Source organism: Bactrocera dorsalis, chromosome 3 (genome assembly GCF_023373825.1).
Source record: "Bactrocera dorsalis isolate Fly_Bdor chromosome 3, ASM2337382v1, whole genome shotgun sequence".
Classification (NCBI taxonomy): domain Eukaryota; kingdom Metazoa; phylum Arthropoda; class Insecta; order Diptera; family Tephritidae; genus Bactrocera; species Bactrocera dorsalis.
In genome coordinates this window covers 56,433,144-56,461,140 of record NC_064305.1, presented here as the reverse complement: position 1 = coordinate 56,461,140, position 27,997 = coordinate 56,433,144, and the positions used below count along the sequence as shown (strand labels likewise).

The 27,997-nt window shown below is 33.0% G+C and overlaps 6 protein-coding genes across 9 annotated transcripts in view; 3 read left to right on the top strand and 3 right to left on the bottom strand.

The window, feature by feature from the left end:
* LOC105223053 (F-actin-uncapping protein LRRC16A) overlaps window positions 1-18,870 on the top strand; it is a 103,533-nt gene extending 84,663 nt beyond the window's left edge. For 3 of the 4 annotated variants that reach the window (XM_011200655.4, XM_011200654.4, XM_049450788.1), the window contains 8 exons: window positions 1,644-1,806; window positions 12,268-12,339; window positions 14,951-15,548; window positions 15,621-15,992; window positions 16,055-16,108; window positions 16,344-16,400; window positions 16,672-17,219; window positions 18,568-18,870. In XM_011200655.4, the coding sequence (XP_011198957.2) occupies window positions 1,644-1,806; window positions 12,268-12,339; window positions 14,951-15,548; window positions 15,621-15,992; window positions 16,055-16,108; window positions 16,344-16,400; window positions 16,672-17,219; window positions 18,568-18,657 (1,954 nt within the window). In that variant the 3' untranslated portion in view covers window positions 18,658-18,870. The remainder of the gene's footprint in view (window positions 1-1,643; window positions 1,807-12,267; window positions 12,340-14,950; window positions 15,549-15,620; window positions 15,993-16,054; window positions 16,109-16,343; window positions 16,401-16,671; window positions 17,220-18,567) is intronic. The other variant, XM_049450790.1, reaches the window with a different exon arrangement.
* LOC125777021 (GATA zinc finger domain-containing protein 14-like) lies at window positions 9,613-11,580 on the bottom strand. The gene has a single exon (XM_049450819.1). It carries the CDS (start codon window positions 10,659-10,661, stop codon window positions 9,621-9,623), a length of 1,041 nt encoding a protein of 346 aa, XP_049306776.1. The 5' UTR covers window positions 10,662-11,580; the 3' UTR covers window positions 9,613-9,620.
* Window positions 18,871-21,095: 2,225 nt separating the features above from the next.
* LOC105223055 (probable U2 small nuclear ribonucleoprotein A') lies at window positions 21,096-22,181 on the top strand. The gene has a single exon (XM_011200658.4). It carries the CDS (start codon window positions 21,271-21,273, stop codon window positions 22,069-22,071), a length of 801 nt encoding a protein of 266 aa, XP_011198960.2. The 5' UTR covers window positions 21,096-21,270; the 3' UTR covers window positions 22,072-22,181.
* On the bottom strand, window positions 22,164-23,290 carry LOC105223057 (respirasome Complex Assembly Factor 1). The gene is made up of 3 exons (XM_011200660.4): window positions 23,060-23,290; window positions 22,865-22,968; window positions 22,164-22,796 (listed from the first exon to the last, which is right to left on the bottom strand). Exons 1-3 carry the CDS (start codon window positions 23,171-23,173, stop codon window positions 22,598-22,600), a joined length of 417 nt encoding a protein of 138 aa, XP_011198962.1. The 5' UTR covers window positions 23,174-23,290; the 3' UTR covers window positions 22,164-22,597.
* A 909-nt stretch (window positions 23,291-24,199) lies between these two features.
* On the bottom strand, window positions 24,200-25,735 carry LOC105223058 (crossover junction endonuclease MUS81). Its single transcript, XM_011200661.4, has one exon. It carries the CDS (start codon window positions 25,625-25,627, stop codon window positions 24,368-24,370), a length of 1,260 nt encoding a protein of 419 aa, XP_011198963.2. The 5' UTR covers window positions 25,628-25,735; the 3' UTR covers window positions 24,200-24,367.
* On the top strand, window positions 25,727-26,454 carry LOC105223059 (39S ribosomal protein L52, mitochondrial). The gene is made up of 3 exons (XM_011200662.3): window positions 25,727-25,865; window positions 25,940-26,088; window positions 26,150-26,454. Exons 1-3 carry the CDS (start codon window positions 25,817-25,819, stop codon window positions 26,333-26,335), a joined length of 384 nt encoding a protein of 127 aa, XP_011198964.2. The 5' UTR covers window positions 25,727-25,816; the 3' UTR covers window positions 26,336-26,454.
* The last annotated feature ends 1,543 nt before the right edge of the window (window positions 26,455-27,997 follow it).

Sequence of the window (27,997 nt, the reverse complement as noted above, 5' to 3'; positions counted from 1 at the left end):
TAATATAAAGAAAACGGAATAGAGGATTTGTTAAAAATAGTACGATAATTTCCATGAGAAAAGATTCAAAAGCTTTCTGTTTATCTCGTCAATTTTATATTTAATTATTCTGCAAATAGATACCAGTTACCATAAATTAAGCCAAAAACAAGAAAAAAACGTTTACCTTAGCTGTAATACCCTTCACAGATAAAAATTTACATACAAGTAAAATACATATACTATAGCGGTCCGATCTGCAAAATTGGTTCGCTAATTGTAGCCTTGCCATGGAAAACAATATACTATAGTGGTCCGATATCGGTGAATCCCGCCAAATGAGCAGATTCTTTGGGAGAAAAGACGTGTGCAGAATTTCAGTTCAATATTTCAAAATGAGGGACTAGTTCACGTATATACAGACAGACAAACAGACGGGAATGGGTGAACCGATCGTCAGGTTGATCATTTATACATATGTATATACACTTGAAAGAGTCCGCGATGTTACGTTTTCTTCTTAGAGTATATAACGTTCAGGGTATAATTTAAACATTTTTGGGTTGTAAGTTTAGAGCAAAAACCCACTGTCTCAGTTTGATAATAAGTCACCCGTGCTTACCTAGAGCTGGTCGCGTCAGTGTGTGTGTATACACATTGTTATGTATATTGCTTACTCATAGATAAGATTATACATTAGCGGCATACTGTATTGTATTTGCGAACGAACTGAGTAAAACAGAAATATGAAAATGAATTGAAGAAATGCGAATGTAAAAAACACTAAATAAATAATAAAAAAGCTATATAGTGAACCCGTTTAGTGCGGCTTCGAGATTCATTTTATAGCGATATCAAAAATATCCGACAATATGGAAATCAATAAGCAGAGCTGAGTCCGCGCAAAACAACATCACTAAAAAACAAGCAGAGGCAGCAAACAAAACTTCGCAGAATTCTAACTGAAAGTGGAGAGTAAAGTGTAAATCTGTTTCAAGACTTGGCAGCTGGCGCTGTTGTTGTGCTCAAAGCTAAGCATTAGCTCAGTGCGCCTACAACGTTCAACAGATCAAGAGGAGCCACTGCTATACACGGAGCGTCGACAGCTGTTAGAGTGCGGTGAACAGCTGGTGGGGCGCTTGGGTCGCGTGTAGTGCAGCATAAGGAAAACATTAAGTTCTTGCAAATCGAAAGTGAAAGTGCAAAATAAAAATAACAAAATAGCAATACAAATTTGTTTGAAACCAATGGGACGCGGTTGGTGTAGTTGGTGTTGCTGTGGAGCGCGCAGTGGCAGTAGCAAAATACCAAATAGAACGCTTAGAGAAGAAGCGGATGAAGAAGATGATGAGAATTTTTATAAAGTGCGTTACGATCACACTACCGAGAAGTTGTTGGGGCCAAACGCCTTGACTGTGGACGCTCCGCTACAGCTAAATGTTGCCAATGTGCCGAGACAAGATGACACGGAAGCGCAAACTGATAGGGAGGCACTAAGAAAGTGATTACGTTTGCATTTTTAAACATTATAAAGATTTTTCTGTAGAATATACTATTTGCATACAGCTAAAGCTATGCATTTACTTATGTTTATACTATATGTACATATATATAAATTTTGCGCGTTTTAACCATTATTTATTGAATAATTTTATTTCTTGCAGTGAAATCGAACAATCATTGGCGGCATCCATCTCCGACCGCGCCACTGACGAGGTGTTGGAGGCGCTGACACGCTATCGGCGCGGCCTGGGCATTGCCGATTCACCATCTGTGCTGCTCGATGAGCCGCAAACACCTGATATTGTGCGCAGCCGTTCGAGTCATGTAAGTAGTCGACAAAATAACCCACAAAATATGTATTAGCTGGAGCAAAGTGCAACAAGCATAATAAATAATTGCAAGCAATTAGAACTAGTTGACTTTGAAAGGCGCTGACACTTTTTTGTTATACACACAAACATGTTTTTGCAAGAAAATTTTAGTGTTTTTAAGATTGTGCAGTGTAAATGTGTTAGATAAGCTCATACCGGCACCCATAAAAATTTCCAATTCCTTATCAGTTTTTCATATTTACAAATACTTTACTTATATATAGTTTGTTGTTGCTGTTGCAATATTGTTTTTTTTTTCGTACACCTTTAGCTTCTTCGTTTGTTTTGCTGTTATCCTACTGCCTAAAACGCCGTCATCGCCGGGCGAAATGCTAAATTAATTGTGTATTGCGTGTGTTCCACAATTTGGCGTTGTTGTTTACTCAATATGCCTTATCGCCGTTTGATAAATTTCAAAAATGGTAGTATGGCGCAGTACCGTTGGCATGCAAGCCCATAATGTATTGAAACACTTAAGGGGCATCTAATGCCATGTTTTGTCAATTACAATACGCGCATACATTAATGGCACTGAATGTACGAAAAGTTATTGTATCGCGCCGCTGCGCTCTGTTACTCTCTCAGCGTGAAACACAATATAATTCGTACTCACATGTTTTATGTTCCATAAAGCACACATCCACAAACATATTTATCTTAAGCTGTTAATAAACGTGATTACAATGCCGTTGTTATTGTTGTTGTAGCGGCATTTCACAAAAATTATTTTACTTTCCCCAAATAATTTTGGTATATTTAGCAAAAACCGCTTTGCATTAACGGTGGAAACAGAATCAGCTTCTGTTGCCGAAAAAACAATAACAACATACATGTTATTTTACAAATTTTATGTCGGCTGCGTGGACCGGTGTATACTTGTATATCTCACGTCAAAAACATTTTGCAATCGACTTAAAAGTTTTGAAGGGAATAAGAGCCTGTTCAGACTTTTGGAGATTAAAATTATTGTAATTATAACTCAAAAGTTTTGACGTTCGTTCTGAAATATTACATGGAAAATTGTTCCTTAAGCATTCTTTAAGCAGTGTTGATAAAAAAGTTTCGTAGAATGTTATCAAATATTATTTGTATTAAATGTTAAATACTATAAATAATTAAATAAATATTTGCTACCAACTCGCAATATATACCCCGAAAACTCAGAAGAAAACGTCGGAGACCGATAAAATATATTCATATGTATGTACAATTTGTCAACTATTTGATCTCATCTGGGTACCAAAAAACCCTTGTGAACAGTTGACGATTTTTTTACTTAACATTTAATATAATCCCATTTTGCTTTGATTACTGCCTTCTTTCTTTCGGCATGGACTTGTCCACCTTCCTGCAGAAATCTTCGCATATGTATATATTTTTCAGTAATTTTGAGTCTTCTGCCATAAGTCGTTAAGATGGCGTATCAGAAATCGCTTGATCTCAACGCGTACTCGATTGGGTTGAGGTCTGGTGATTAAGAGGTCTATTCGACTACTTCAAATACACGAGAAGTATTTTTCGGATCAGTTTTTTTTGCTGGAAGATGACGTTCAAGTCGTCCTTGCCTCACAACTCTAGGCTCCTGCACAAATTTTGTTAAAGGATATCAACATATAAGTTGGCATCCGTTCGTCCGGCAACTCTTTTCCATCTTGATACATCCCCTTATTATTACATTACTCCTTTGAAACTTCACCGTTCGTTGATCAATACAGCTAGTCAAAGGCTTACAGGGTTGTCTCCAAATTCATTGCCGCCCATCTTTTCCCATATGACCATATGTTTTGTATCCAGTCATTTGGGTGTAGGTTTTATATATTTTTGCAAATCGGGAGTCTTATTACATGGTGGGTTTTTTACTTTGACACGTCCGTGGAATTCGTTTTTCCGCAATTTCTTTCTGTTAGCTTCACTTGTCACATTTATTTCATCCCTATGGCAGAGATTGCGCCTGATTTGGTCCTTATTTTCATGCACATAAAACTTTATCTGCCTCACAATGCGACTTTCTATTTAACATTCAAAGTTCGCTTTCGTCCAGGCGTTTTTTTTGCATAAAGAGGAGGTATTGATTGTCTTATTTTTAAAACTGCGCCCTCAGAAACACTAACGAGTCTTGCATTTTCTCTATGCGTTGTGTTTAAATATTATTGATTTTTCTTTTTGCCTTTTAATTTCTTCAATTTTTGTCATTTTCTCTGCAAAAAAATACACCGATATCGGCCCTCTATAGCATATAATAATAGGTTTTGCGTTGCAATAACCTATCTTCTTTTTTTTTTATATTCCTGATTTAAAAATAAAAGACTAGATATTCTTTCTTTCTTTTATTACAATCGTGGATTTAAGAGCTGCAAAAGGAATTGAATAAGCTTTTTATGAAAGGATACTTAAACTGGAGTCCTGGCTTTAGTTGTCGTCTTTGTTGTCCTTGTTGTCCTTAATTCTTCATTCCAGGCTTTCGTCTTTAGAGAATTGTTCTGCTCGTTGAACAAATGAAATAGTAGAGTTGAACTGAACTGACTGACTGGGCTGATTTATTGTCACGTCTTGTCTTTTATACTTAGCTGATAAGCTGATCGTCGGTGAGCATCAAATGAAATATTTGTAATTTGACTTTTAAGAAGTGTCCAATTAATTTTGGTTCGGATTTCTTTGAAGTTAGAAAAGGTCAGTTTTCAAAGAGTGTCAAATTCTATCGCGTAAGTATTTAAGTATGTATACAGATGTGTTATCGCTTTAGTGGCTGATCGTATGTTATTGTCTGAGTGTCCAATTATATTTGTTTATCAGCTCATTATGTTCGTCTATAAGTTCATGCGTATGTTATCAGTTCGTTGTGAAATTATGTTGTCTGTATGTTCGTGCGTATGTATCAGCTCTGGAATATCGGGTTGATTGTTGTTGCTACTGCTGGGGATATAGTGGCTGTAGTAGCTGTAGTAGCTGTGGTAGCTGAATGTGTAACACCCCCCTCCTTAGGCTTGAACTGCTCCTGAAGTTCAATATTTTGAATCGAAGATTTTTCCTCTTGCAGTCTTTTACAAAAATTCTTATATTTTATACAATATTTTGTTAGTAATGTTATTAATATAATTGTAATTATAACTGTTAGTGAAATAGAATAATTTACATTTGTTTTGTGATTATATTTTAATTCTTTAATTTGTCTTGTGTTTTCTATATTTTTTAAATGAATTTCTTCTAAGTTATTTATATTTAATGTGACATTCATTTCTTCATAGAATGGTAAAATTACTACATTGTAAAATATATTATCAATATTTTCAAAAATATTTTCATCTATATCTATAGAACAATTTTTAAATTCAACTAAATTATTTCCTTGAATTTCGTATCTCATTTTATTACAATTGTGTTTTATTTTAGTTTTTCCTAAATTTTTTGTAAATACAATTCCTTTTTCAATTTCTTTAATTATTGTTTCATTATTTGTTCTACTTGTACAAAAATTGAATTTTCCTTTAAATATGTTTTGAATACATTTGTTACTTAGATTTAATTTTTCTTTAAAAATTATTTCATCTGTATAATCAAAAACTTGTTCTGTATTCGTAATATATTTTTGTTTATCAATATTTATTTCCTTATTAAATTTGTTTGGAATTGGTAAAATTTCAATTTCAAAATATTCTTCTTTGCAAAATTGTGGTATCATTATTACTACTATTAAATTTTTCTTTATTTCTAACACATTACTTTTTATGTATTTCAATTTTTTGTTGTCTATTCCAAACTTTGAGATTTCTTTATTTGTTAATATATTTCTTCCTAATATGCCTATTCTTGAAAATGCTATTAGATCTTGAATTTTCTCTATTTCATTAATTAGATAGTTAATATCGAATTGTAAGTGTATTAATTCTATCGCTTCTATATCTTTTTTCTGTGTTATACTCATATTATTTAGCATCGAATTATAAACTTTTATATTGTCGTTAATTTTTTCTGTTAATAATTCAATATTTTGTTGTAGCTCTAAGTTAACATTAATTTGTTTGTTATGTTCATTTATTAGTTTGTGGTCATTTGCTTCAATTATTTTTAAATGTTCACTTAATTCTTGTCTATCATCATCATCCATTGTACCAAATAAAACATTTAAACCTTTTCCTACAATATTTGCTAATGCTCTTTTTTGTCTAATTTTCAATGGTTTGATTGAAGTTAATTTACTTCGTGCTATATTTAATGTGAATAATAAATTATTTGCTGATTTATTATTTAGAAATGTGTTATTGAATTTCTCTATTGCAATATTTAGTTTTGTTATTATATTTTCATAGTCTGCTAAATCTATAATATGATATACCTTGTTAAAGTCCTCTATTACGTCTAATTTTTCTTTCTTTAAAATTGTGTATCCTGTATCGTAATTAAGCTGTGTTATTCTTATATCGTTACCCAAAACCATGGTTGATAAAAGTAAAATTAAAACTGAAAGTAAAAAATAAATTAAAAAATTATTAATTATTAATTATTTTGTATATTTATGTATTCTTTTAACTCTTTGTGGGTGTACATGTCTGCTTCTTTTATCTAATATTTTACCATCCTTTAATTGTACTTTTATTTTTTTGTATTTTGGATCACTTTTCCTTATTTTTTCTGCTTTTATGAATATATCTTCTTTATTTATTTCTGGTGTATTTTTTCTTTTCAAATTTTGGTTATTAATTGATGTGTTTTGTTTATTTTCAATTTGTTCTTTTATTTTTACGAAGTCTGTATTCATTATTTTATTTGAGATAAAATCAATTGGTTTTTTATTAGTGGTTGAATGAATACTATTATTATAATATTGCACTGATTTTATTATTCTTTTTGTAATTGTTTCTTTGTTATTTTGTGATTTTAAAAGTCTTAAGTGTTCGTTTATTGTTCCGTGTACTCTCTCTATATCACCATTACCCGTTTTTACTAGTGGTGATGTAAAGTGTACATTAATTTCTTCGTTATTAAAATATTCCCGCATGTATGAATTATTGAATTCGTTGTCAAAAACATATTTTTTCGGTTTTCCAAATATTGAATGTCTATAATTTAAAGTTTCAATAAACGTTTGACTATTTCTGTCCGTTACTGGTACTACAAACAAGTGTTTACTAAATTTATCAATAAAAGTAAAAAATATTTGTTTTTCTGCTAAATATAAATCTCCGTGTATATCCGTGTTAGTAGAATTTGGAATTTCTGTTTTTTCGAATTTAATTTTCTCTTCAAGTCTATCATGTTTTGCTAACTGACAAGTTTCACAATTATTTATAAATCTGGTAATTAATTGTTTTAACTTCGGAATATAAATTTTATCTTTCAATTCTTTAAAATTTTCGTCTATGCCACGATGATTAAGCCTTAAATGTTCTTTTTCTATGATTTCGATGGCTTTTTCTTTATCCTGGATATCATCTAAAAGAATGTTACTTTTAAGTGCCTTTATATTCGAGTTTCCGAATTCTTTTATGAAATGTCTTTGAAATTGTATGTATTTTGTTTCGTTCGGGCAATATACTGTAAAATTTTTTAAACTTAAATTTCTTAAAATTTTACCAAAATTTTCATCTATCACATTCTCATAACTGAAAATTCGTCTATTTTTAAAAATTGTTGTTTCAAAAATATCGTTCCCCTTTATTTTGTTTTCAGAAATTATTATTTGAGTTCTAGATAGATTTATTGGTTTTTCTGTTATCCAAATATGGTCGTCTGTGTCCACAATTGCGCTATGAATAGTTGCACAAGTTGTTTCGTCAACATCCATGTCTTCTAAAGCATTTACTTGTAGCCTACTTAGAAAATCTGCAACGTTATTTTCTTTTCCCTTAATGTACTCAATATCAAATGTATACTCGTTAAGAGCTAATTTCCATCTAGTGAACTTACTGTTTTCCTGTTTCAAATTGTTTAACCAGATTAATGGTTTGTGATCTGTCTGTAATTTAAAACGTTTACCATACAAATATGGTCGAAAATATTTACATGCCCATACTATTGCTAATAATTCTTTTTCAATGGTTGAATAATTTTTTTCACTATCGCAAAGTGTTCTACTTGCGTAACAAATGGGGTGTCCGTCCTGTGAAAGTACAGCACCAATTGCGAATGTACTTGCGTCTGTCGTTAAGACAAATTGTTTTTCGAAATTTGGATATTTTAAAATTGGGTAGTCAATTAATAATTGCTTTAATTTTTCAAAAGCGTTAATATACTTAATATCATTATTATCAATTTTTTTATCTTTTTTCAAATACTTTACCATTGGATAAGCAATTCGACTGTAGTCTTTTATAAATTTTCTGTAATATCCTGTTATTCCAAGGAACGATTTGATTTCCTTTACTGTTGTAGGTAGCTTGATCTTTTCAATTACTTCAATTTTCTTCGGGTTTGGTTTCAATCCTTCGTTTGTTATAATGTGACCTAAAAAATCTGTTTCTTTTTTGAAAAATGAGCATTTATCTATTTGAATTTTTAAATTATATTCTCTTAATTTGTTGAATATCTTTTGAATTGAACTTACGTGTTCTTGAAGGCTTGTACTGAAAATTAGTATGTCATCGAGATAGACTACACAAATATTATTTATGAATGGTTGTAGGACATGGTTCATCATCCTTTGAAAAGTTGCAGGTGCATTCTTTAATCCAAATGGCATTCGAATGTATTCATAATGTCCGTATTCTGTCGAAAATGCTGTTTTGTGTCTATCCTTCGGGTTTACTAGAATTTGATGAAATCCTTTGGCCAAATCCAACGTTGTGAAATATTGAGCCTTTCCCAGCTTATCAAAAATGCTTTCGATATTAGGTATTGGAAATTTGTCTTCTATTGTAATTTCATTCAACCTGCGATAATCAATAACTATTCTCCACTTTTGCATTCCTGAATTGTCCATTTTCTTTGGTACAATCCATAAGGGTGCATTATACGGTGAACAGCTTTTTTGTATTATACCGTTCTTTTCCATTTCAGTAATTTGATTTTTTATTTCACTTTTATGTATTTCGGGGTACCTATACAATTTCGTATATATCGGCCTATCTGTACTTGTATCAATATTATGTTGCACTTCTTTTACGCTTGTTAACACGTCACCTTCTTTGAAAAATAAATCTTTATTTTTATGAATCAAATTTTGTAATGCTTCACTCTCTTCGGAATTCATTTTCGCGTTTTTTAATTTATTAAAAATTTCTTTGTTTTCATCTTTCACAAAGGTTAACACTTCAGTTTTTAATATTTCATTAATGTATGCACTTGAATCTTTTTCGTTAAATAAATCTTTTATACCGTCGTAATATTCTATATTCTCGTAACACTTTTCACTATTTTTTCTTTCAATTACACTTTTTAGTTTGTTTTCTTTGAGTTTTTCACATTTATTTTCGTCTAAATTCTTGAATTTTACTACTTGTCCATTTACGTTCAATGTGTTCGTCTTGTATGAAAATTCAATTCCTAACGGAATCATAACGTCATTTCCTAATATTCCGTCATATTTTCTGTTCTTAAAAGCATTCATTACTAAAAAAGTTATCGTCTGTTTTGTACTGTCATTAAATTCACTGGGTAACCACGTTTTGATGTATTTGTCTGCTATTTCTTGTTGTCTTCCTGTTATAACATTTTTCGGTATTCTAAATTTTCTTTCTAACACTTGTGGAAAAATTCCTGGTTTTATCACTGATGCTTCCGCGCCTGAATCTATTAATAATTTTACCTTAATTCCTCCAATTGTTACTTCAATCATTGGTATGTTTCGTCCTCCGAGGCTGGTTTCGGAAAATTTTCAATTAATACATTGTCTACCTCCATTGGTTCCACTGGTTGTCTTCTCGTCTGTCTGGTGTTGTTGTTTGCTCTTGAAAACTGTGTTCGCGTCTGAAAATTTTGTTGATGTTCGTTTTGCTGAAAGTTTTGTTGGTATCCGTTTTGTTGAAAGTTTTGCGGACGTCTGTTTTGTTGAAAATTTTGCGTGTTTTGCTGTATATTGTTCCTCTGCGTGTTGTATTGAAAATTCTGTCTAAAATTTCCAGATTGACCACTGTGTTCGTTGTATTGCTGGTTATTCCTGTTTGCGTTCGCGTTATTTCCCTTGTTGAAATTCGAAGTGTTTCTATAATTTTTATACTTACTGTCAAACCGTGTCCAATTGTTTAATTCTAATAACCTGTAAGCTTCAAATAAAGTAGTTATATTTCGCGATATGATAATGCTCGCTGCATTAATCGGTATTTTTTCTTTAAATAAATTCAAAATTGATTCCTCGTTACTTTCCGGCGTTCTGTCTATTGATCTTTCTGTCGATAGATGATATTTATTATTCATTCGCGTTAAAATATTTGACAATTCGTTATACGTTTGTGTAATATTTTTATGAACCACCTTTTCTGCTTTTTCGTGTAATTGCAGAAAAGTGTTTCTCTCGCTGAAGTTTTCGATTAATATCCTTTTAATCTCACTCCAACTCGTGGTATCAATACTATACCTTAATAGTGTGGTATTTGCTTTACCGACAATTTTGTCGCGAATTTGTAATACTATGAATTTTTGCGATTGTATAGAATAATTGCTCATACTATGTAGCAATAATTCCACTTTGTTCACAAATTGTACAAGTTCGGCTGTAGTTTCACCATTATACTCACCCATTCTGCTGATGAATTTGAGCGGGTCGAATTTTATTTCCATGGTGTTTCCTGCTAATCCTTGTTGTACTGCTTGCTCAGGTGTTGCCATTTCCTCAGTATCCTTTTGTTTCCTTTTTGGTATGTGGTACGGTTTCATAAAAATTAATGCTCTCGATATACACAAGTGAGTCTTTCACACCTGTTTTACCGGATTCAATTTCTTTTTCTTCCAAACTTTATTTGAATTAATGTTCTTTATTGGATTTTTATTCAGATCCAAAGAACATTATTCTTTAGCTTAAAAGAAATAAGAACTTCCTTGCTCTGTTCGTTTGCCGACTGCGCCAATAATAGGTTTTGCGTTGCAATAACCTATCTTCTTTTTTTTTTATATTCCTGATTTAAAAATAAAAGACTAGATATTCTTTCTTTCTTTTATTACAATCGTGGATTTAAGAGCTGCAAAAGGAATTGAATAAGCTTTTTATGAAAGGATACTTAAACTGGAGTCCTGGCTTTAGTTGTCGTCTTTGTTGTCCTTGTTGTCCTTAATTCTTCATTCCAGGCTTTCGTCTTTAGAGAATTGTTCTGCTCGTTGAACAAATGAAATAGTAGAGTTGAACTGAACTGACTGACTGGGCTGATTTATTGTCACGTCTTGTCTTTTATACTTAGCTGATAAGCTGATCGTCGGTGAGCATCAAATGAAATATTTGTAATTTGACTTTTAAGAAGTGTCCAATTAATTTTGGTTCGGATTTCTTTGAAGTTAGAAAAGGTCAGTTTTCAAAGAGTGTCAAATTCTATCGCGTAAGTATTTAAGTATGTATACAGATGTGTTATCGCTTTAGTGGCTGATCGTATGTTATTGTCTGAGTGTCCAATTATATTTGTTTATCAGCTCATTATGTTCGTCTATAAGTTCATGCGTATGTTATCAGTTCGTTGTGAAATTATGTTGTCTGTATGTTCGTGCGTATGTATCAGCTCTGGAATATCGGGTTGATTGTTGTTGCTACTGCTGGGGATATAGTGGCTGTAGTAGCTGTAGTAGCTGTGGTAGCTGTGGTGGCTGAATGTGTAACAATATAACTGCCATACAAACTCACCGATCAAATTGAAAGCTTTGTAAGGAAAGTTTTTCTTTACGAAATTTGGCATAGACTATTTACCAAAGCATTGCTACCATCTTCAAACATATTGTTCAAATCGCACCACTATAGCTCCTAGCTGTCATACAAACTGATTGTTAAAAGTAATATAACTTTCTTCTTTTATATGTATATACCATTTTATACGTAGTGGATCTGTGAAGGGTATTATATCTTCAGTGCAGACGAAGTCAATGTTTTTCCTTTATTATTATTATTTTTAATTTTTATTTCTTAATTACCCATTGTGCACGAGTTGACACATTTATTTATTTACTTGTGATTACTTGCAGTTGCTTACAGAAATTTATTCTTTTAATTAAATGCAGCATCTTGGCGATATTATACTTATGCCAGCGCCCATTCACCTACTTTTTTATCGTCTGACGCTCTGTATAAAGTCAATATTGCATACATATATCAATATTTGTTGCAAAATTAAAATAGACTTGAGACTGAAAATGCAACTTTTATATTTTAATTTCTTTAACATTTTAGTACCAATTTATTTTAGATTAAATTAAAGTTGTCAAACTCTTCATCACGCTACCATTATAAATGTATTATTCTTGTGCTTTATTTTCTAACTTTCTCCTTTATTTTTACTTGCAGGATGCGGATGGCCTGATAATACGCCCCGGACGTGGTTCCGTCCTACCCAAAATGGGTCTGGAATCGCCCACTGTAAGTTTTGCCACCCTCACACACACACACACTCCATTGGATAGACCACCTTTCTGATATAATTCAACCTCTGTATATGTCTACACATATCTATAACTACATATTTGCATAAATTAGAACAGATGCGTGATTCATAGTCATTCCCCATTTAAGAACTGAAAGCGCAACATTGAACCAATACAAACACAGATTGCAATTGCCATATTGTTTAGCAAATGGCAAGCACTTATGAAAATTTCGTGCTAATTTTCGAAATTCGTGTAACTCTTCTTAGTCATAAATATGTATTGCTTCAGATATTTTATTCTATATAAAAACTTTATAAATTCTGTATACATATTTATATTAACTAATTCAGAGAAAAGACAGCATTTATTAAAAAAGATAAGTTTTGCAGAAACAGCAGTCGAAAGTAGCTAACGATCTAATTACACACACACACTCACACATAAATACGCTGATATCAAAAATTGCAATTATTCACTCGCACTTAGATACTCAGTAGTCACCATACACACCCACATGCACACACATTCAAACATACACACAAATATTATACGTTAGTAAGCCAATTTGTGTACAGTAGACCACTACACACACAATTCCACAGAGATTTTAGCTGACAACAAAGAGTTTTACTGTTCCTTTCACAATAATCAGCAGATATTTTTATATTAAGCATATTTGTATGTATGTATACTTTATATAAAGAAATTAAATTAAAACATTTGTGTTTTGTTTTGTGTCTTCCCCTTTCTACGTCTAAAAATAACAAAAACAAATATAAAAACAAAAACAAACACAAATGCATTCTTCATCACTCACTTTGCATATGTTTGTATGTTTGTTTGTCTCTGCATATTTCTACAAAACAAAAAATACCGCTAACAACGCGCTTTATCAATTTAATTGTTGTTTTTATTTTTAATATTTAAAACGTAATTAAAATAAACAATATAAAATAACTACTTATTTGAATACATCTATTTGAACAAAACAAAAATATTAATTCTTTTTTTGAAACATTCTCTTTAAAATTAAAAATTTTCGATATTTTTCCTTTCTTCGCATACAACACTAAAAACAACGACAATCATTCACTCTCAACGCTTTCATTAAAACTTGCAAAATTTTTCGTCTACAAACACCTTACTAATACGCAAAACTATTAACAAATTAACGAACGTCACAAACAAATCAAACCACAAAATGTTCATTCATAAAGAAATTGGAATATCTGAACCTTGTAAGTAGTGGCCTTCATACATATTAATCGCACAAATGCCTGTATTTGATTTGCTACTAATTATTCTATGTTGGCACGATCACTGTATGTGTGTATATATTTTTCATTGCTGTTAAAAATATATTTTAATGAATTAGTATTTAATTAATTTTAATTTCAACGTAAAAATAAAGAAAAATATTTAAATTAAATTTTTTGGGTTAACCCGAAAACGCTATTAAAAAAAGGTTTTTAGTTTTTAATTTCAAATATCGTATTAAAAAAATAATCCCAAGTATATAATTAAGAATTAAAAAAAAAAAACAATTATTTAAGAATTAATCCTTTTGAACTAGAGAAATCGCACAGGGAAATCAATCATCTTCAATACTTTTGAGCACTGAGACGGACCTTAAAAATACAATTTTCAATTTATTTATTCAATTTTATTTATAAAAAAACATAATAAATTCTTTATTTTTAAAACAAAAAAATTTTAAATCCCCAAAATTTAAAATTTAATTTTTTACAAAATTTTTTTTTTTAAATAAAACAACCCTGTTTGGTGTTAAAGCGTTTCTTTCAAGTTCTTTCACTTAATTTTTTTGTTTGTAATTTTCTTTAAAAAAAATTGTAGCAAAATATTGCTGGATGATAGCTGAAAACCAGTCATCACTAGTAAAACAAGTTAATGTCAATGTGGCACTTGGATATAGTTTTCACCCAATTATAACCAATTCTTTAACTAGATAGACAGTATTCAGAAAGCCTACAATCCAGTTGAAAAGTCGTATACTTTCAATATCATCAAGATATTCAGATATTTTTAATGAAATCTAATTTAATATACTTAATTAAGCTATAAAATATTTAAATAATTTCAAAATTATTATTTGTAATTATTTTAGTTATAATCTAACCTCATATCGCTCATATTTCATTAAAAGCATTTCAAATTCTACTCGTAACACTCTTCGTACTCTTTTTTCACGAGATGAAGCTAATCGATTTATTGTGTTCAAATGTAAAGTAGTAAGTTGATACTTTCAAAATACTCAAAAATTATTTTAAAAAGCAAGACAAAGATAAAAATAATATTAAATAAAGAAAAACTTAAGCGGCTGAAAATTTTAAGTCAACAGCTTAGCATTAGCATCACAATTCAATCATTAGTCCGCCATTATATCAAGTGGAATTGAACACAATGGAACTTTTAACCAAATCTCTTGCTCATTTGCTTCCGAACATCTCTTTGCTTTTCTGCCAGCTCTCACTATTTTATTAACTTTCATTCTGTTTTGCACACTCTTGTCATTTGCACGTTTACAAAGCACTTAATTAATTTCTTTTCTCCACTTCCCCTCCCTTACTCCATTTCGCATATAGGCTACCCCACACATGCCCACCAAGCGTCGTTCGGTGGCGCGCAAAGTGCGTCCTCAGTCCGTCGTGGAGAACCTCAGCTTGGGGCACATACCCGATCTGCTGGAGTCACCCTCTTCGCATCGCTCCTCGTCACAGCTATCGCCACGCGATTCGAATGGCATGGGCGCCAGCATTGCCGGCACGACTACGGGGGGTAGCGGCAACGGCTTGGATGATTTAGGCGGTGATGAATGCGGCGACTCAATAACTGAACTGCCCAGCGCCTCATTCCAATTGCAACATCTGGTTAAGGGACGACCGAAACGCGCCAAGACGCGCGCACCAACGCGACCATTGGTTGCGATGGACAATAGCGCCGGCCCGAGCACCAAAGAGATAGGCGAGGGTTTGGATTTATTCTTTCGTCCCGGCTCGGTGACGCCTACCACGTTAACGCCGCTGATTTCACCCACCTCCGAAGAGTGCAGCTCACTATCGTTTGTCGATAGTCCAACAATGAGTCGTGATGGCAACGGTCATCTGACATCCGAAGAGACTACACCCATATTGGAGGAGCGCAGACCCATTAAGCTGGATCGGCAGTCACCACTGCTCAAGGGTAAATATTATAACTCAAATCAAAAAATGTTGCTTGAAATCCACGCGTTATGTTAACTTTTGCTACTTGCAGGCGTGCCATGGACCACACGTTCGCGTTCGACAGACAATTTAGAAAAGTATTCACCACTAATTGGCCGTAAATCGCCGCTGGTGAAAATGCGTACTGAAGGTGGCAGCGTTGCGGCGGGTGATGAGCCCAATTCAGCGCTAAAAGCTCCGGAACGTGAGAATAAGATGCGTTCGCCAAGCAGTGATTCGATACGTAGCCACACCGGCGGCGATGGCATCAGCATTAAGACTACTAACGGTATTATACGCACACCAATAATACTGCAAAAGCCACGTCCCTGGTCGGTAGTAGGAAATGAACCTAAAGCGCCTGGTGCTAACGACTTCCAAAGCAGTGACTCTAGTAAAACGACGCCGGAAAAGCTCGATGAAGGTAAGCGTACTGACAATTTATAAAATGCGTTTCTAACTCGCTTAATGGTTTATAAATTGCAGATGCGGAATCCATATCGTTTAGTCAGAGCAGCAACAATGTCGGCAGTGCGCCAGGTAAGCTATGTTTTTTTGTATTTATAATATTTATACCCTGAACAGGGTACATAATAAATGAACAATATAAATTGTTCAGATCGAGCCACCATGGCTAAAAATTTAAATTCTTCGGTTAACAATTTAATTAACGGTTTTTTTTTATAACTTTTCTAATTAATTTCTCTACTTCTCTAAAATTTAATGCTGTTGATATTAAATAAATATTTAATTCGCCTTTTCGCCTTTCTTATAGGTCCCACATTGGAGAAAAAATCTGTAAGGGAACTTGCAGCAGGCTTAAGCCGCTTGGGTACGTACACTTATTTATGAAATTGATATGCTAGCATATTTTTGAATGGACGTATTCTGAATGTCTAGTGAACCAGTGAGTTGCAAAAAAAATCTTACACATTTGCGGTTATTCGGTTACAAAAGTAATTTGCACGAAACTTTATTTTTAACACCAGACTTCTTCCAGAATATTTTCTTTATTTATTTTCTTCTGTTTATGTATTTACATTTATGTTCCTTATTCCTTTATTTTGTTTGTTTGGCATGCAAATCAAATCGAAACCATTCAGAACTTCCAATGAAGCCACAAGTGTTGCCGAGAACCCTGCTCACCGGCGCATCGGCAATATCCAAGTCATCGTCGACCTCCCACATCACCAGCACGAACAGTAGTAGCATTAGCAGTAGCAATAGTGCGAGCAGTCGAAGTAGTAGCACTACTACAACAACAGCAATGATGCAAACGCAACGCATGCGAATAACAAGTAATAGCAGTAGCAGCAGCAGCAGCTCTACCACAACAACGACGAACACCGCATCATCAAATGCGACAAACGGCAATGAGAATCACGAAACGTTACTCACCAAAACAGTAATCACTGAAAACGGCAGCGGCAGCAGCAGCAGCAGTTTTATAACCAACGAAATCATTAACATACGTAACGGCACCAACAGCTGCAGCACCGCCACCACCCACAATCGCGATAGCACCAACACAAACGCAAGCGAAAGCAGCAATGTGGATCGGTTGAGCACCGGCAGCAATGCCTCGAGTTTGGGTATACCCGTCGGTGGCTTTAAGCGAATTGCGGGCAAAGAGATTTCCGCATTATTCGAGGTTTGAACATGCTTTTTTGGAATTACATATAATATGCTTTATGCGAAACCAAGTGCTCTTTGTGGCTAACGTCGAGTTGCTTTCGTTGTGTTGAGCGTTCATTGAAAGCCGATAACTAATAATATGTGTACATGTGTATGTGTCCTTTTCATTGCTGTTCAGTGTCTGTCTAACATGCGGTAAACAACCTATTTCTTCTTACTTGCATACGTGTTTGTGAAAGGATACTGTGCAACACCGGAACTACACCAACGCTTGACCGTTCGCTTTCTGAGGTGCTAAACTAATGAAAACAGAAACCCTAACTATTTATAAACAAAAATTAAATGCAAGCAGAAGTATCTTTAGAAAAGCGTGATTAACTTAAAAAGCTTTGTATTTACTCTTCGCTGCCGTACGCCATTTGAAATTGCTATAAACAATTGCTATAAAAAAGTTGAAAAACTGACTTAAAACACTATTTGGCGCTTCACGAATCTTTGATGCTTGCTTTAATGTTTTATGTATGAATATGTGAATATGTACTATGTTTTTATTTTTGTAACTAAATTTGCATTTTGCATAAGTTAACTAACATTTGTGTTATTAAACCGTTATTAAGCTTTATAACTATTCATGTTGCTGAAGCAAAGTTCTATTTATAAGTTGTTCATGAATGTATTATATCTCGTTTTGTTCCATTGTGCGTGTTCTAAGTTACAATTGGGATTTATAGCGACTTTTAAATGTCTGTAATTAAGGAAGGAAAAAACTGTTTCTAAAATATTTCTCTGCTTTTTAATAACTTTCGTACATAAAAAGAAACTTTTTGAGTTTTGACAAACCAGCATCACATAAATACATATATTCGGACTAAGATTTTATTATACCGAACTTATATTTGCCGAATACTTCTGTTTTTCAATCCTAATAATCACCAAGCGTGCTTTTATTCGAGAAACTTGTGTTATTAGGCTTAAATATTAAAAGTTATTATATACTAAAACCTACTAGTACTCTTCGACGGTAGATACGCTGTCTTAACAAAGTTTATATAAGTCTTTCGATTTCGCTTTATTTTTGTTGAAGTTTTAATTTTTGTTTCACACGATCAATAAAATTAAAAAAAAATTATGTTTGAAGTACAACTCTTAAGATCCCAATGCATGCTATATTTCGTTCATGAATTTATGTTAACTAAATTATAATATATTGCAGATATGTTTGTATGTATTTTAAAGTTAATTACGTAATTTAATGTACTTTCATATATGTTGTGTGTACTATTTACATACATATAAATGTTATCACCTTATTATAAATTTACTGCTCCAATATAAAGTTTTCTCTGCCTGAATTGCATTTCCAGGAGACATTAGTTGAAGGCCTACAACGCTCTTCGACTCGACGATTATTTAGAGACACACAATATACAAAGGAAGATGTTGTTGATTTGTGAGACATTTAAAATAAATAATTTTCAAAGTAAAATACAGAACTGCAGCGTAGCAGATGCATCGACAACAGCAATATGTGGTAGTATATTGATTTATGTAGCAAAAACAAAAAAAAAAAAAAACAGATAGTAGAAAAGAACTTAATATAAGAAAAAATATTTAAAGGAAGACAAAATATTTATAGGAAGAAAAAATCATATTGCCGCGTGTGTGTTATATGTCAACTACGAAACAATGCACATGGACATGGACTAAATCCAATAACAAATACGAAATTAGAATTAAATAATTAAAGTGAAAACAAATTTTTAGAATTCAATGCGATCGGTTGGTCTAAAATTGTTCATATTTATTTTCAATTACTTCGCGATTGGTGCAATCTTCACAAGCCTTGTTTTGTAATATCGATCAATGTTTTTTATACTATATTTATATTTTACTATTTTTGGTTGAATTAACGATAGATTATATTTGCCGATTTGCAATTGGAGAGTATTTCAAATATAAATTAAAATTTTATATAATGTGTATATGAAAAAGTGTTTATAAACTTATATTTACGTTCTTATTTCTATCAGTTTATCTCAACTTTCGATATTAGAGCGTCTGTGTGTGTTTTAGTTTTTAGTTTGTGTATATATTCAATATGCTGTGTTTCATATTTCGACTTGAACTAACATTTACAATAAATTAATATTAAAATAAAGAATTATAAGGTGTGTGTGTGCGCGCGTTTTATATTTTACTAAACTTGTACGTATTTACATATGCTGATATACATTTCTAATTACCCAAATATGTATGAATATGTATGTATTGATTTTAAGTGCCAATCATATTTTATGAACAAATAAATAACCTACATAAAGGGAATAAATAAAATATGAAAATTTGATGAACAAATGCTGGCTATTTAAAATAAAAAATGAAAACTATGTGGTAACTAAAGGAAGATACTTTTTTCAGTAATGTTTTCACCAATAAATATTATGTGCAAATATGCATTACACATATATATTTTTATAGCTGCTTCCATTTAATTGCAATAAGTTTTGGGAACTTAATTGAATAATGTAAATTTTAAAAGTGTGTTTTAGTAACTAGACGTAATTGGTAAAATTCAGAAAAAATGTTGCTTTTACCACTTACTTTTTGTTCACGAATTGTGCTTGATTAGTGACGTTTATTTTCTTCTAAATATAAATATTATTATAACGATAAAATGACAATCTTCAAATGCATTTGTGGGATAGAAAGCGTTCGCTTTTAATTTCATGTTAAGCCAGAAATGTGTTCCGTATTTGTTTATTTGTACAAATAAATCAACGAGTTATATTATCTATCAAAATTTTTTAGAAAAAAAAATAGAACCACTTATTATCCGTAAACAATATGTTAATCTACATATATGCCACTAGTAACACAACAGAAATAATGAAAAAAAAACGAAATTTAAAACTACGAATTTGTCACATAGAAAACTTCAAATTATAATAATAGAAAGCAACATTTTACGATAAAATAAGAACCCGGAAATAACAAATATTTCCTTATATAAAAAACATGGCTAATTTTTGTTCCGTTTTGGATTAAAATCTGAAATTAACTTTCAGTAACTTCTATGGAGCTTGTCAGTTTGGTACAAGCAACAAATTTCTAGTCCCCACCTTGCAATATAAAAAAAAAAAACAAATATTAACTGCACTGAAATATATATTTGAAACAAATATTCAAATAAACGATATAAGAGTAGCCTAAACACAATAACAAATGTTTCACAAAACGAGAATGATAATAAAAAAATAAAATTCAAAGCGTTATATAACATGGTTTTATTTCAAATATAAAGCACCTGTATTAAGGGGTTAGAGGTAGTCAGAGGCACGAAAAAATGAGAGTTTTCAGTATTTTTTTTGCTACTAAATCATGTTATTTTACAAAAGCAGAATATGGCATTATTATAGGATGTGTTGACTAGCAGTCACGAAAATTTCAAAAAATAAAATTTAATTTCCGAAGTTATAGTTGTTTGTGTTGACCCTGTTCCAAAAAAAGGTACTTGCGGTGACAAGCATAAGTCCTATTTCGAAAAAATAAAAATCCTTCGATCAGGCCCGAGTGTATTATGTATTCTAAAAGCTGTATAAATTTCATTAAAATCTACTGAACGGTTTTCGAGTTACAGTTGTCAGCGATTCAAAAAAAATTGTTTTGAGAAAAAAGCGTTTCAAGTTTCACACTAGCGCTTTGAAGTGCCTGAGCTCTCTTCAACTCAAAAACTAATTGTCGGATCAACGTGAAATCTTCAGGGAAAATTCTAACTACCCCTAACCCCTTAAATCAATTCTTTTGCTTATTCAAATTCCAATTGAGATAATATAGAATAAAAAATGCAACCATGTCTATTTTTACGATTGGGCAGCACTTACACATTTGACAGGCGGGTTGTCAAATGCAGTTTTTTACTGTATCTGCCGCTTGTCCTCATTGTAGTTTTCAATTGTTTTGATATTTTTATGATAAACCAATAAATTCACGTTAAAAGTAATATATTAAATATTACATTAAAGTGTTAGTACAAAAAGTGTCACATATACGTTAGAAAAAATATAGACATGGTGAAACTTACGCCGGAACTTGTTAATCAGTCAATGCAATATATAAATCCATGCCGGGAGCGAGAACTGGATTTGCGCGGTTACAAAATTCCACAGATTGAAAATTTAGGAGCCACATTAGATCAATTTGATACGATAGACCTTTCCGACAATGATTTGCGTAAATTGGATGGCATACCGTTTTTGCCTCGCCTGAAATGCCTGCTACTCAATAATAATCGTATCCTGCGTATTGGTGACGGCTTACACGAAGCAGTACCCAATTTAAGTTCAGTTATCTTGACTGGTAATAATCTACAAGAATTAAGTGATTTGGAGCCACTTGCTTTGCTACCTCGTCTTGAAACACTTTGTTTACTTGTAAATCCTGTTTCAACAAAACCTTATTACCGCGAGTACATGGCTTTCAAGTTTCCTCAATTGCGTTTACTAGATTTTAGGAAAATCAAACGGAAGGACCGCATTGAAGCTCAAGAGTATTTCCGAACAAAACAAGGTAAAGATATGCTGAAGGAAGTGGCGAAGAAATCGAAATTAAATGCCTCAGCCGCAGCTGCTGAAGCCGGCGGTAAATCTGGTGTAAACGTAGCAGCAAGAACTGCCAATCCTGAAGACTTGCAACGTATAAGAGATGCGATAAAGCGTGCAAATTCACTACAAGAGGTGGAACGGCTATCTCGCATTCTTCAAAGTGGACAACTGCCCGAAAATTTTGAACTGGAATTGACTCAAAACGGTGCGCCGCTAAATGGTAATGCGACTGGCGGTAGTAGTAGTGTTGAAACTATGGATTATTAAGTTAAGCCTTGCTTATAGTTGATTTAAAATGAATTTTTCTTTACAGTTTTATGAAGATTTGTAATAAAAAATGAATTAAAAACAAAAACAAGTTTTAAGAACTAACGGCATTTAAACGTTTATTTTTTCATAGAAAAATTTAAACACGTACGATAGTGGTACATTTATGCAGCACATCTAAAGACAAAATGCTGAGAAATGCAGAACCATGTGAGGAACGAATCTCGGTATATAATTAATTACGTTTGTCGTAAATTTTCTAATTGTATTAACTAATAGTTTTAAAATTATGATGGTCGAAAGCTATACATTTAACTGTAAGGAACTGCTTAGATAGTTGGGGAATATCGGTCACTTTTTGACATTTGCTGAACTATTTAGCCCGGGGACCATTGGCTTTTAACATATTGCATTCATAATGGGATAAAATTTTAGTTGATATTTTCGATAGATATTTGTTGATGTGCTTAAGTCTGTGGGGTTTTGGTTTAAAATAAATCTGCAATCCTTAGTTTTGGGAACTGCTTCATGACAGCTCCTTCTCAGCCATTATAGTATCGTAATGCAGTCCAGTATAGAAAATTATCCACGTCACAAGAAAACCCGCAAATGACGTCATAAAACCCTCTTTGACCAGCTCCCAAGCGCCTCCGTAAGCCTCTTCATCAATACCTTGGAAATTTATGGAATAAATGTACACAATGCCACAACTGATACCAGCGAATCTATAGAAACAGATGATAAGGTTTTTATGAATTTACATATGATGAATTGTTATTGCGAGTTTCCTTACAGTACTAATCCCAGGAAGCCCTTTAATGGCACAATGCCCCAAACTATTCCTAACAGAATGCCAAAAATCTGTCTCGCCCAGTAGATAACATCTAAGAATTCATCCTGCAAGTGAAAACATTAATGAAGATGTGACAAAGTTCTTTCTATGTATATATTTCATTTCATTGTATCTTTATTAGTATTATCAACTTACCTTGTCTGGCCATTCGGAATTCGCTTTCAACGCCCTTGAGCAAATCTCTGAGAGATTTAATGACTTCGGGCTGCCATTGCTGTTGCGTTCAATTGTGTTAGTCCTTGTTGACATTTTAGTAACGTGCTTAATTTAATGGAAAGCAGAATTAAAATAAATTAACTAAAGTTAATCTCGTGCAATGATTAGAGAAAAACTCCAGGGACGTGTAAGTAAATTAGTAAATGTCACTTTGACATTTCGTTTTCAATGGGAACAGTTGTCTTCAACTTCGTTGCCGTATTGATGCAAATATTTAACTGACAGCTTGAATGAAATTACTTTCCGTTATGGTATTCGAATTTTTCTAGATATATGCTATAGAGATCAGATACTGCAATATTGAAAATTACTATATTTTATTAAATAATATAACTTCGTTGAATCAGTAAATTTTATAAATTTTCCTAAATAAAACATTTTTTAGAAAAGTAAGGATTAAAGATAGTAACATAAGACCAAGAATAAAAGGAATGTTTATATATACATACATGTATGCGTTTGAGCTAATATACTCTGATTAGGGTAAATTAAGTCTGGCACGATGTTTGTAATACCCAAATGGAAAAGTCGGAGGTCGAATAAAATACTTATTCATATAAATGACCAGCGGGGTGAGCGATTTGGTAATGTGCGGTAGTCTGTCCGTCTAGACTCACAGTTTTTGAGATATCCTCAAGAAATTCGGTACAGATTATTATTCAAGGCATTGCTACAATCTCCTGACATATTATTCAGATATTATTAGATATTTGTTACAACAACAACATATTAATCAAGTCGAATGTGAATAATGGGATTTATGTTGTTGCATGTCGACCTTTAATGAGCCAAAGTGCCTGAAATGGCCACGATAGGGAATAACATTAAAAAGTCTTCTATCTCATATTGCTAGAGGCAGTAAGTATCTCAAAAGAGATGACAAATATGTTCTGGGGATGGGTGCTTCCGTACTTTCTCCACATTTGACGCTGAGCGACTTATTTTGCTTTCAGACATACATATGTATGTATGTACATACATACATAATAGCGTAATTTACGCTTTTACAAGTTTTATAACAGATAAAGCAGTAAACTCAATAAAAAAAAAAGCTCTTAATTTTCCCAATAAAATTAACTAAGTATATTCACATATAAAAATTAAACAACAAATCATAACTAAATATAGCGAGATACAAGTATGCATGTGTGTGTTCCTCGAATCCTTCGACGAGAAACCAAAACTGGTATGACTTCCCAAATATTTAAGTACATGTAAATTTGATTTTCAAAATTCAGTCTTATAGAAATCATAAACAGTCTGGCTAATTTTTTCTCCTAACGGTCGTTGCAAAGGTCCACAAGTAATTTTGCTCAACAGCAAACGAGCGTCTCTTTCATCTGAACACAGTTCGTAAGCATCAAATAGTAATCGCGGAGTGGGATATACTTCAACGATCGCTAATGCCTTTTCCAATGACAATGAATGTAACTGTAACAATTGTTGTACAAATATTTCTCTCACTGTCAATTGTGCTCCACGCGCAGAATCCTCGTACAAAGCACGAAATTTCAATAGCCCTATCATACTTGCTGAAGCACGACAAGGCCGCAACTCTTCTTTGGTTGTACTAAGTAAGACCTTTTCTCTAAAACAACGTATCAATGTATTCGTTATACTTTGCAAATGCTTCATGGAACGAAAGTTGTTTTGGGTATGAGCAATTTTGAATCCCGAATGTATTTGTGTATTTACAATTGCTTGTTGCAAAGATTCCATAGGCAAGCCAAGATGTTCATTATCCCCATAATCTTCTACTAAGTATATAATGTTTTGTATGCCACATTGACGTAAACGATGTTTTTGTTCATGAAATCGGCCATCGCGTATACTTGAGGCCAAGTCATCGAATCTTTTACGTTCCACAATATATGGAAGAACAAGCTCGTTACCTTCTTGATCACGAGCAATCCAAAGAAAATCGCCAATTGTCAGACGTCGCACCTCATACAATACTTCAAAACTTTCCAAGTAACTACGTGTTTGATCTAAAGTACGTTTGTTTTTACCGCTTGTTTCTTGTGTATCAACAAGTAATATAATACGAAAATTCCCAGGACTCATAATGACTTGTCGTTGGCGCTCTTCTTCTTCTGCTATTGCCTTTTGCTCCTTTTTAGTGATTTTCGGTTTTAATTTCTTTGGAGATTGTTTTCGCTTGGTTTTTTTGACTGATTCCACAAGTTGTTTAACATCTGATTCAAATGTCTTCATAGCAGATTCTAAAGGCGAATTCTGTTGTTTTTCTCGGTACAAACGAAGTTCATCGTCGATAAGATTGCAGAGCGTGCTACCAAAACCCCTAAGGATAGCACATTCCCTTCCTGAAGACAATGGAAGTGGATAGCTCCGAAGGGCTACTAAAGCCTCGCGAAGTTTGTACTGTGATTTCGCATTACGACGTTCTGCATCTTCTAACCACTTCTCGAGCCATTTTTCAAACAGAGGATTAGGCTGTTTCAATGTGATCTTTAAACGTTCCGCCATACAATCAACTTTTTATAATTTCACTGTTTACCAACAGCGACTATTTGAAATGTTTGTTTACTTTCATAATATTTTCAACAGTGCTGCCAAGTTCATAAACGAAACGGAATAAATCAGCTGATTTTGACATATTGAACATGTTTCTAATTTTCTTTATATTTGTTGTTGGTTGTAGTTAAATAATTGAAAATGATCAAGGCATCAAATTTTTTGTTAAATATTTCTCAAAATGTGAGATGTAAGTGAAACTTCGGTATATAATCGAATTCATTTATCGTATATAAAAGCTAATTGTTTTTTTTTTTGGTTTAGGTACACGGCAAATTTCATGCACGGCAATACGTGCACTTGATCAAAATTGGCGTGAACAAAAAGGACTGCCGGGAAATCCAAATGCCTTTGGACCATTAACTAATCTACCCGACTACAGTTTTTTGGATGGCCGTCCAACACCACTCGGTGTATGTTAACAAAAGCTTAAGCTGCAATTGTAAATGTAACAATTATTTTGTATTTTCGTAGTCTAACCAAAAACGGCGTTTGAAGAAACAGCAAGAGATCGCTGCTAAAATTGTGACACTAAGTGGTGAATTAGATTTCGCAAAGAAACGATATGCTCGCATACAAGCTGAAGAGGCGGCCGCAAAAGAAAATGTTATAAAGAGCAAGTTGAAACCTAAGGGACATCTGCTTCTCAAGAAAGAATAAGAAGGCGATATCTTGTTTTTTTGCATAATTCATAGTTCAATATAATTAAAAGTTTTTAATTATATTTGTTTTGTAATAAAATTATATACCAGAATGCATACCAAAGTTGTTAACATAAATTCGAAGGATTTTTCTTTCCTGATTTGAACATTTATATTTATAGGAAATTTACGAGAAAAACACGAAAGCAAAGAAACTACAATTGCTTACTCCAAATTTCACTATTTTCAAACCAATATAAATACAGTAGGCAACCTTGAAATTTTGTACTAACGGTCATCAACTACGAAGCACCGATATGGTCGCTTAGATGTGGTGGAACGTAGGAGAGGAGATTTTAGACGTGCTAGAACACTCCTCTCAGTCTTTTGATCTCACCCATCGAGTACATGCATGGGAAGGTCTGCATACTTCCGGATAAGAAACATACTACACAATTTCTGCTAAGACGCTTTCGTAGTCTCACATCTAGTCCATATTAATATTTATATTGTACTCTCGATATTGTAAATCAATCAATACACAATATGCCGCTCTAGTTTTTGTCCAACTGTTAAAGAGTTTAGTGCGATATTAGCGCTGGTAGAGGAGGAGAGGAGTAATACTCTCTTCGGCGAAGAGTCGATCTTCCAGTAAAATACTTTTTCCGTACAGGACTACAGTTTGGGCTTAGAATGTTAGAATGGGAGGACGTAGCCTATAGCCCACTGGAATGTCTTAAAAAAATCTATGCTCGAGTAGCGCCGTCAATACCTATAGAAACTGAGCGTACTGCTATTCATGATTGAACGAGTCATTTGAAGGCTTCTGTAAATCCTGCGTGCAATGAGTCTCCGCATGACACTGGCCACCTCTATGCAAGCCCCACCAACCCCACTCATGTAACACCCTTTTCCCTTTGGTCCGACCCCGTCGAAACAGCCTCCTGAGCCTCCCAATAGATGACGCCGATGACAACTTAGGTAATCTTCACCAACAACGACGGCTTCTGTGAAGCAAAGGGTGATCATTTTGATTAAAATTAGTACGTCGCCTTAATTATTTAAACATGCATATGTATATTAACATTTTTAAACAAAATTAACTTTATTAAAAATGTGTCATAGTTTCAGTTTTATAACGGCCTGAACATGTAACAGAACTTATGACAGGACTAAGTAGAATATGAAAAAAGACAAATATTGGTAGTTGATTATTAGAGTAGTTGTTTGGATATATGTATGTATGTATGTACATCAGATTACTGTTATAAAGGCGAAAGTTTGTGAGTGTGTAAATTTGTTACTTCACGACTAAACGTCTAAAAGGATTTAAATTTAAAATTTGGTAAAGTGTTAGCTGACATTCTCGATTAACATATAGGCTAAGTTTTACTTAGAGAAAATGTCTTATTCCGATGGGAAAATCAATAGAAATGAAATCGCCAATAATGTATGGGGAACTTTGTACATAATTTTTTTACGGCAAACATGTGTATTTAACAGAAGAAACCTGCGGTATCGAGTTGCAACACCGCTTATTTCCTCCCGCACCGAATTTTTCCGCCTGTCCAAAAAAAAAACAAGTTTTCAAAAGAATAGAAATGTCGTGTAATGGGCGCACCCATAGACTTTTGGCCTGGTGTGAAAGCCTCAGATGCCCGGGGTATAATTTATTCCACAC

Bases quoted from the DNA above. Each gene is read 5' to 3' on its own strand.
- LOC105223059 (XM_011200662.3), top strand. From the start codon at position 25,817: ATGATCAAGGCATCAAATTTTTTGTTAAATATTTCTCAAAATGTGAGA. The intron at 25,866-25,939 runs GTAAGTGAAACT...TTTTTGGTTTAG, and splicing joins TATTTCTCAAAATGTGAGAT to GTACACGGCAAATTTCATGC. The intron at 26,089-26,149 runs GTATGTTAACAA...GTATTTTCGTAG, and splicing joins GCCGTCCAACACCACTCGGT to TCTAACCAAAAACGGCGTTT.
- LOC125777021 (XM_049450819.1), bottom strand. From the start codon at position 10,661: ATGAAACCGTACCACATACCAAAAAGGAAACAAAAGGATACTGAGGAA.
- LOC105223055 (XM_011200658.4), top strand. From the start codon at position 21,271: ATGGTGAAACTTACGCCGGAACTTGTTAATCAGTCAATGCAATATATA.
- LOC105223058 (XM_011200661.4), bottom strand. From the start codon at position 25,627: ATGGCGGAACGTTTAAAGATCACATTGAAACAGCCTAATCCTCTGTTT.
- LOC105223057 (XM_011200660.4), bottom strand. From the start codon at position 23,173: ATGTCAACAAGGACTAACACAATTGAACGCAACAGCAATGGCAGCCCG. The intron at 22,969-23,059 runs GTAAGTTGATAA...TTTCACTTGCAG, and splicing joins ATTCCGAATGGCCAGACAAG to GATGAATTCTTAGATGTTAT. The intron at 22,797-22,864 runs GTAAGGAAACTC...CTGTTTCTATAG, and splicing joins GGCTTCCTGGGATTAGTACT to ATTCGCTGGTATCAGTTGTG.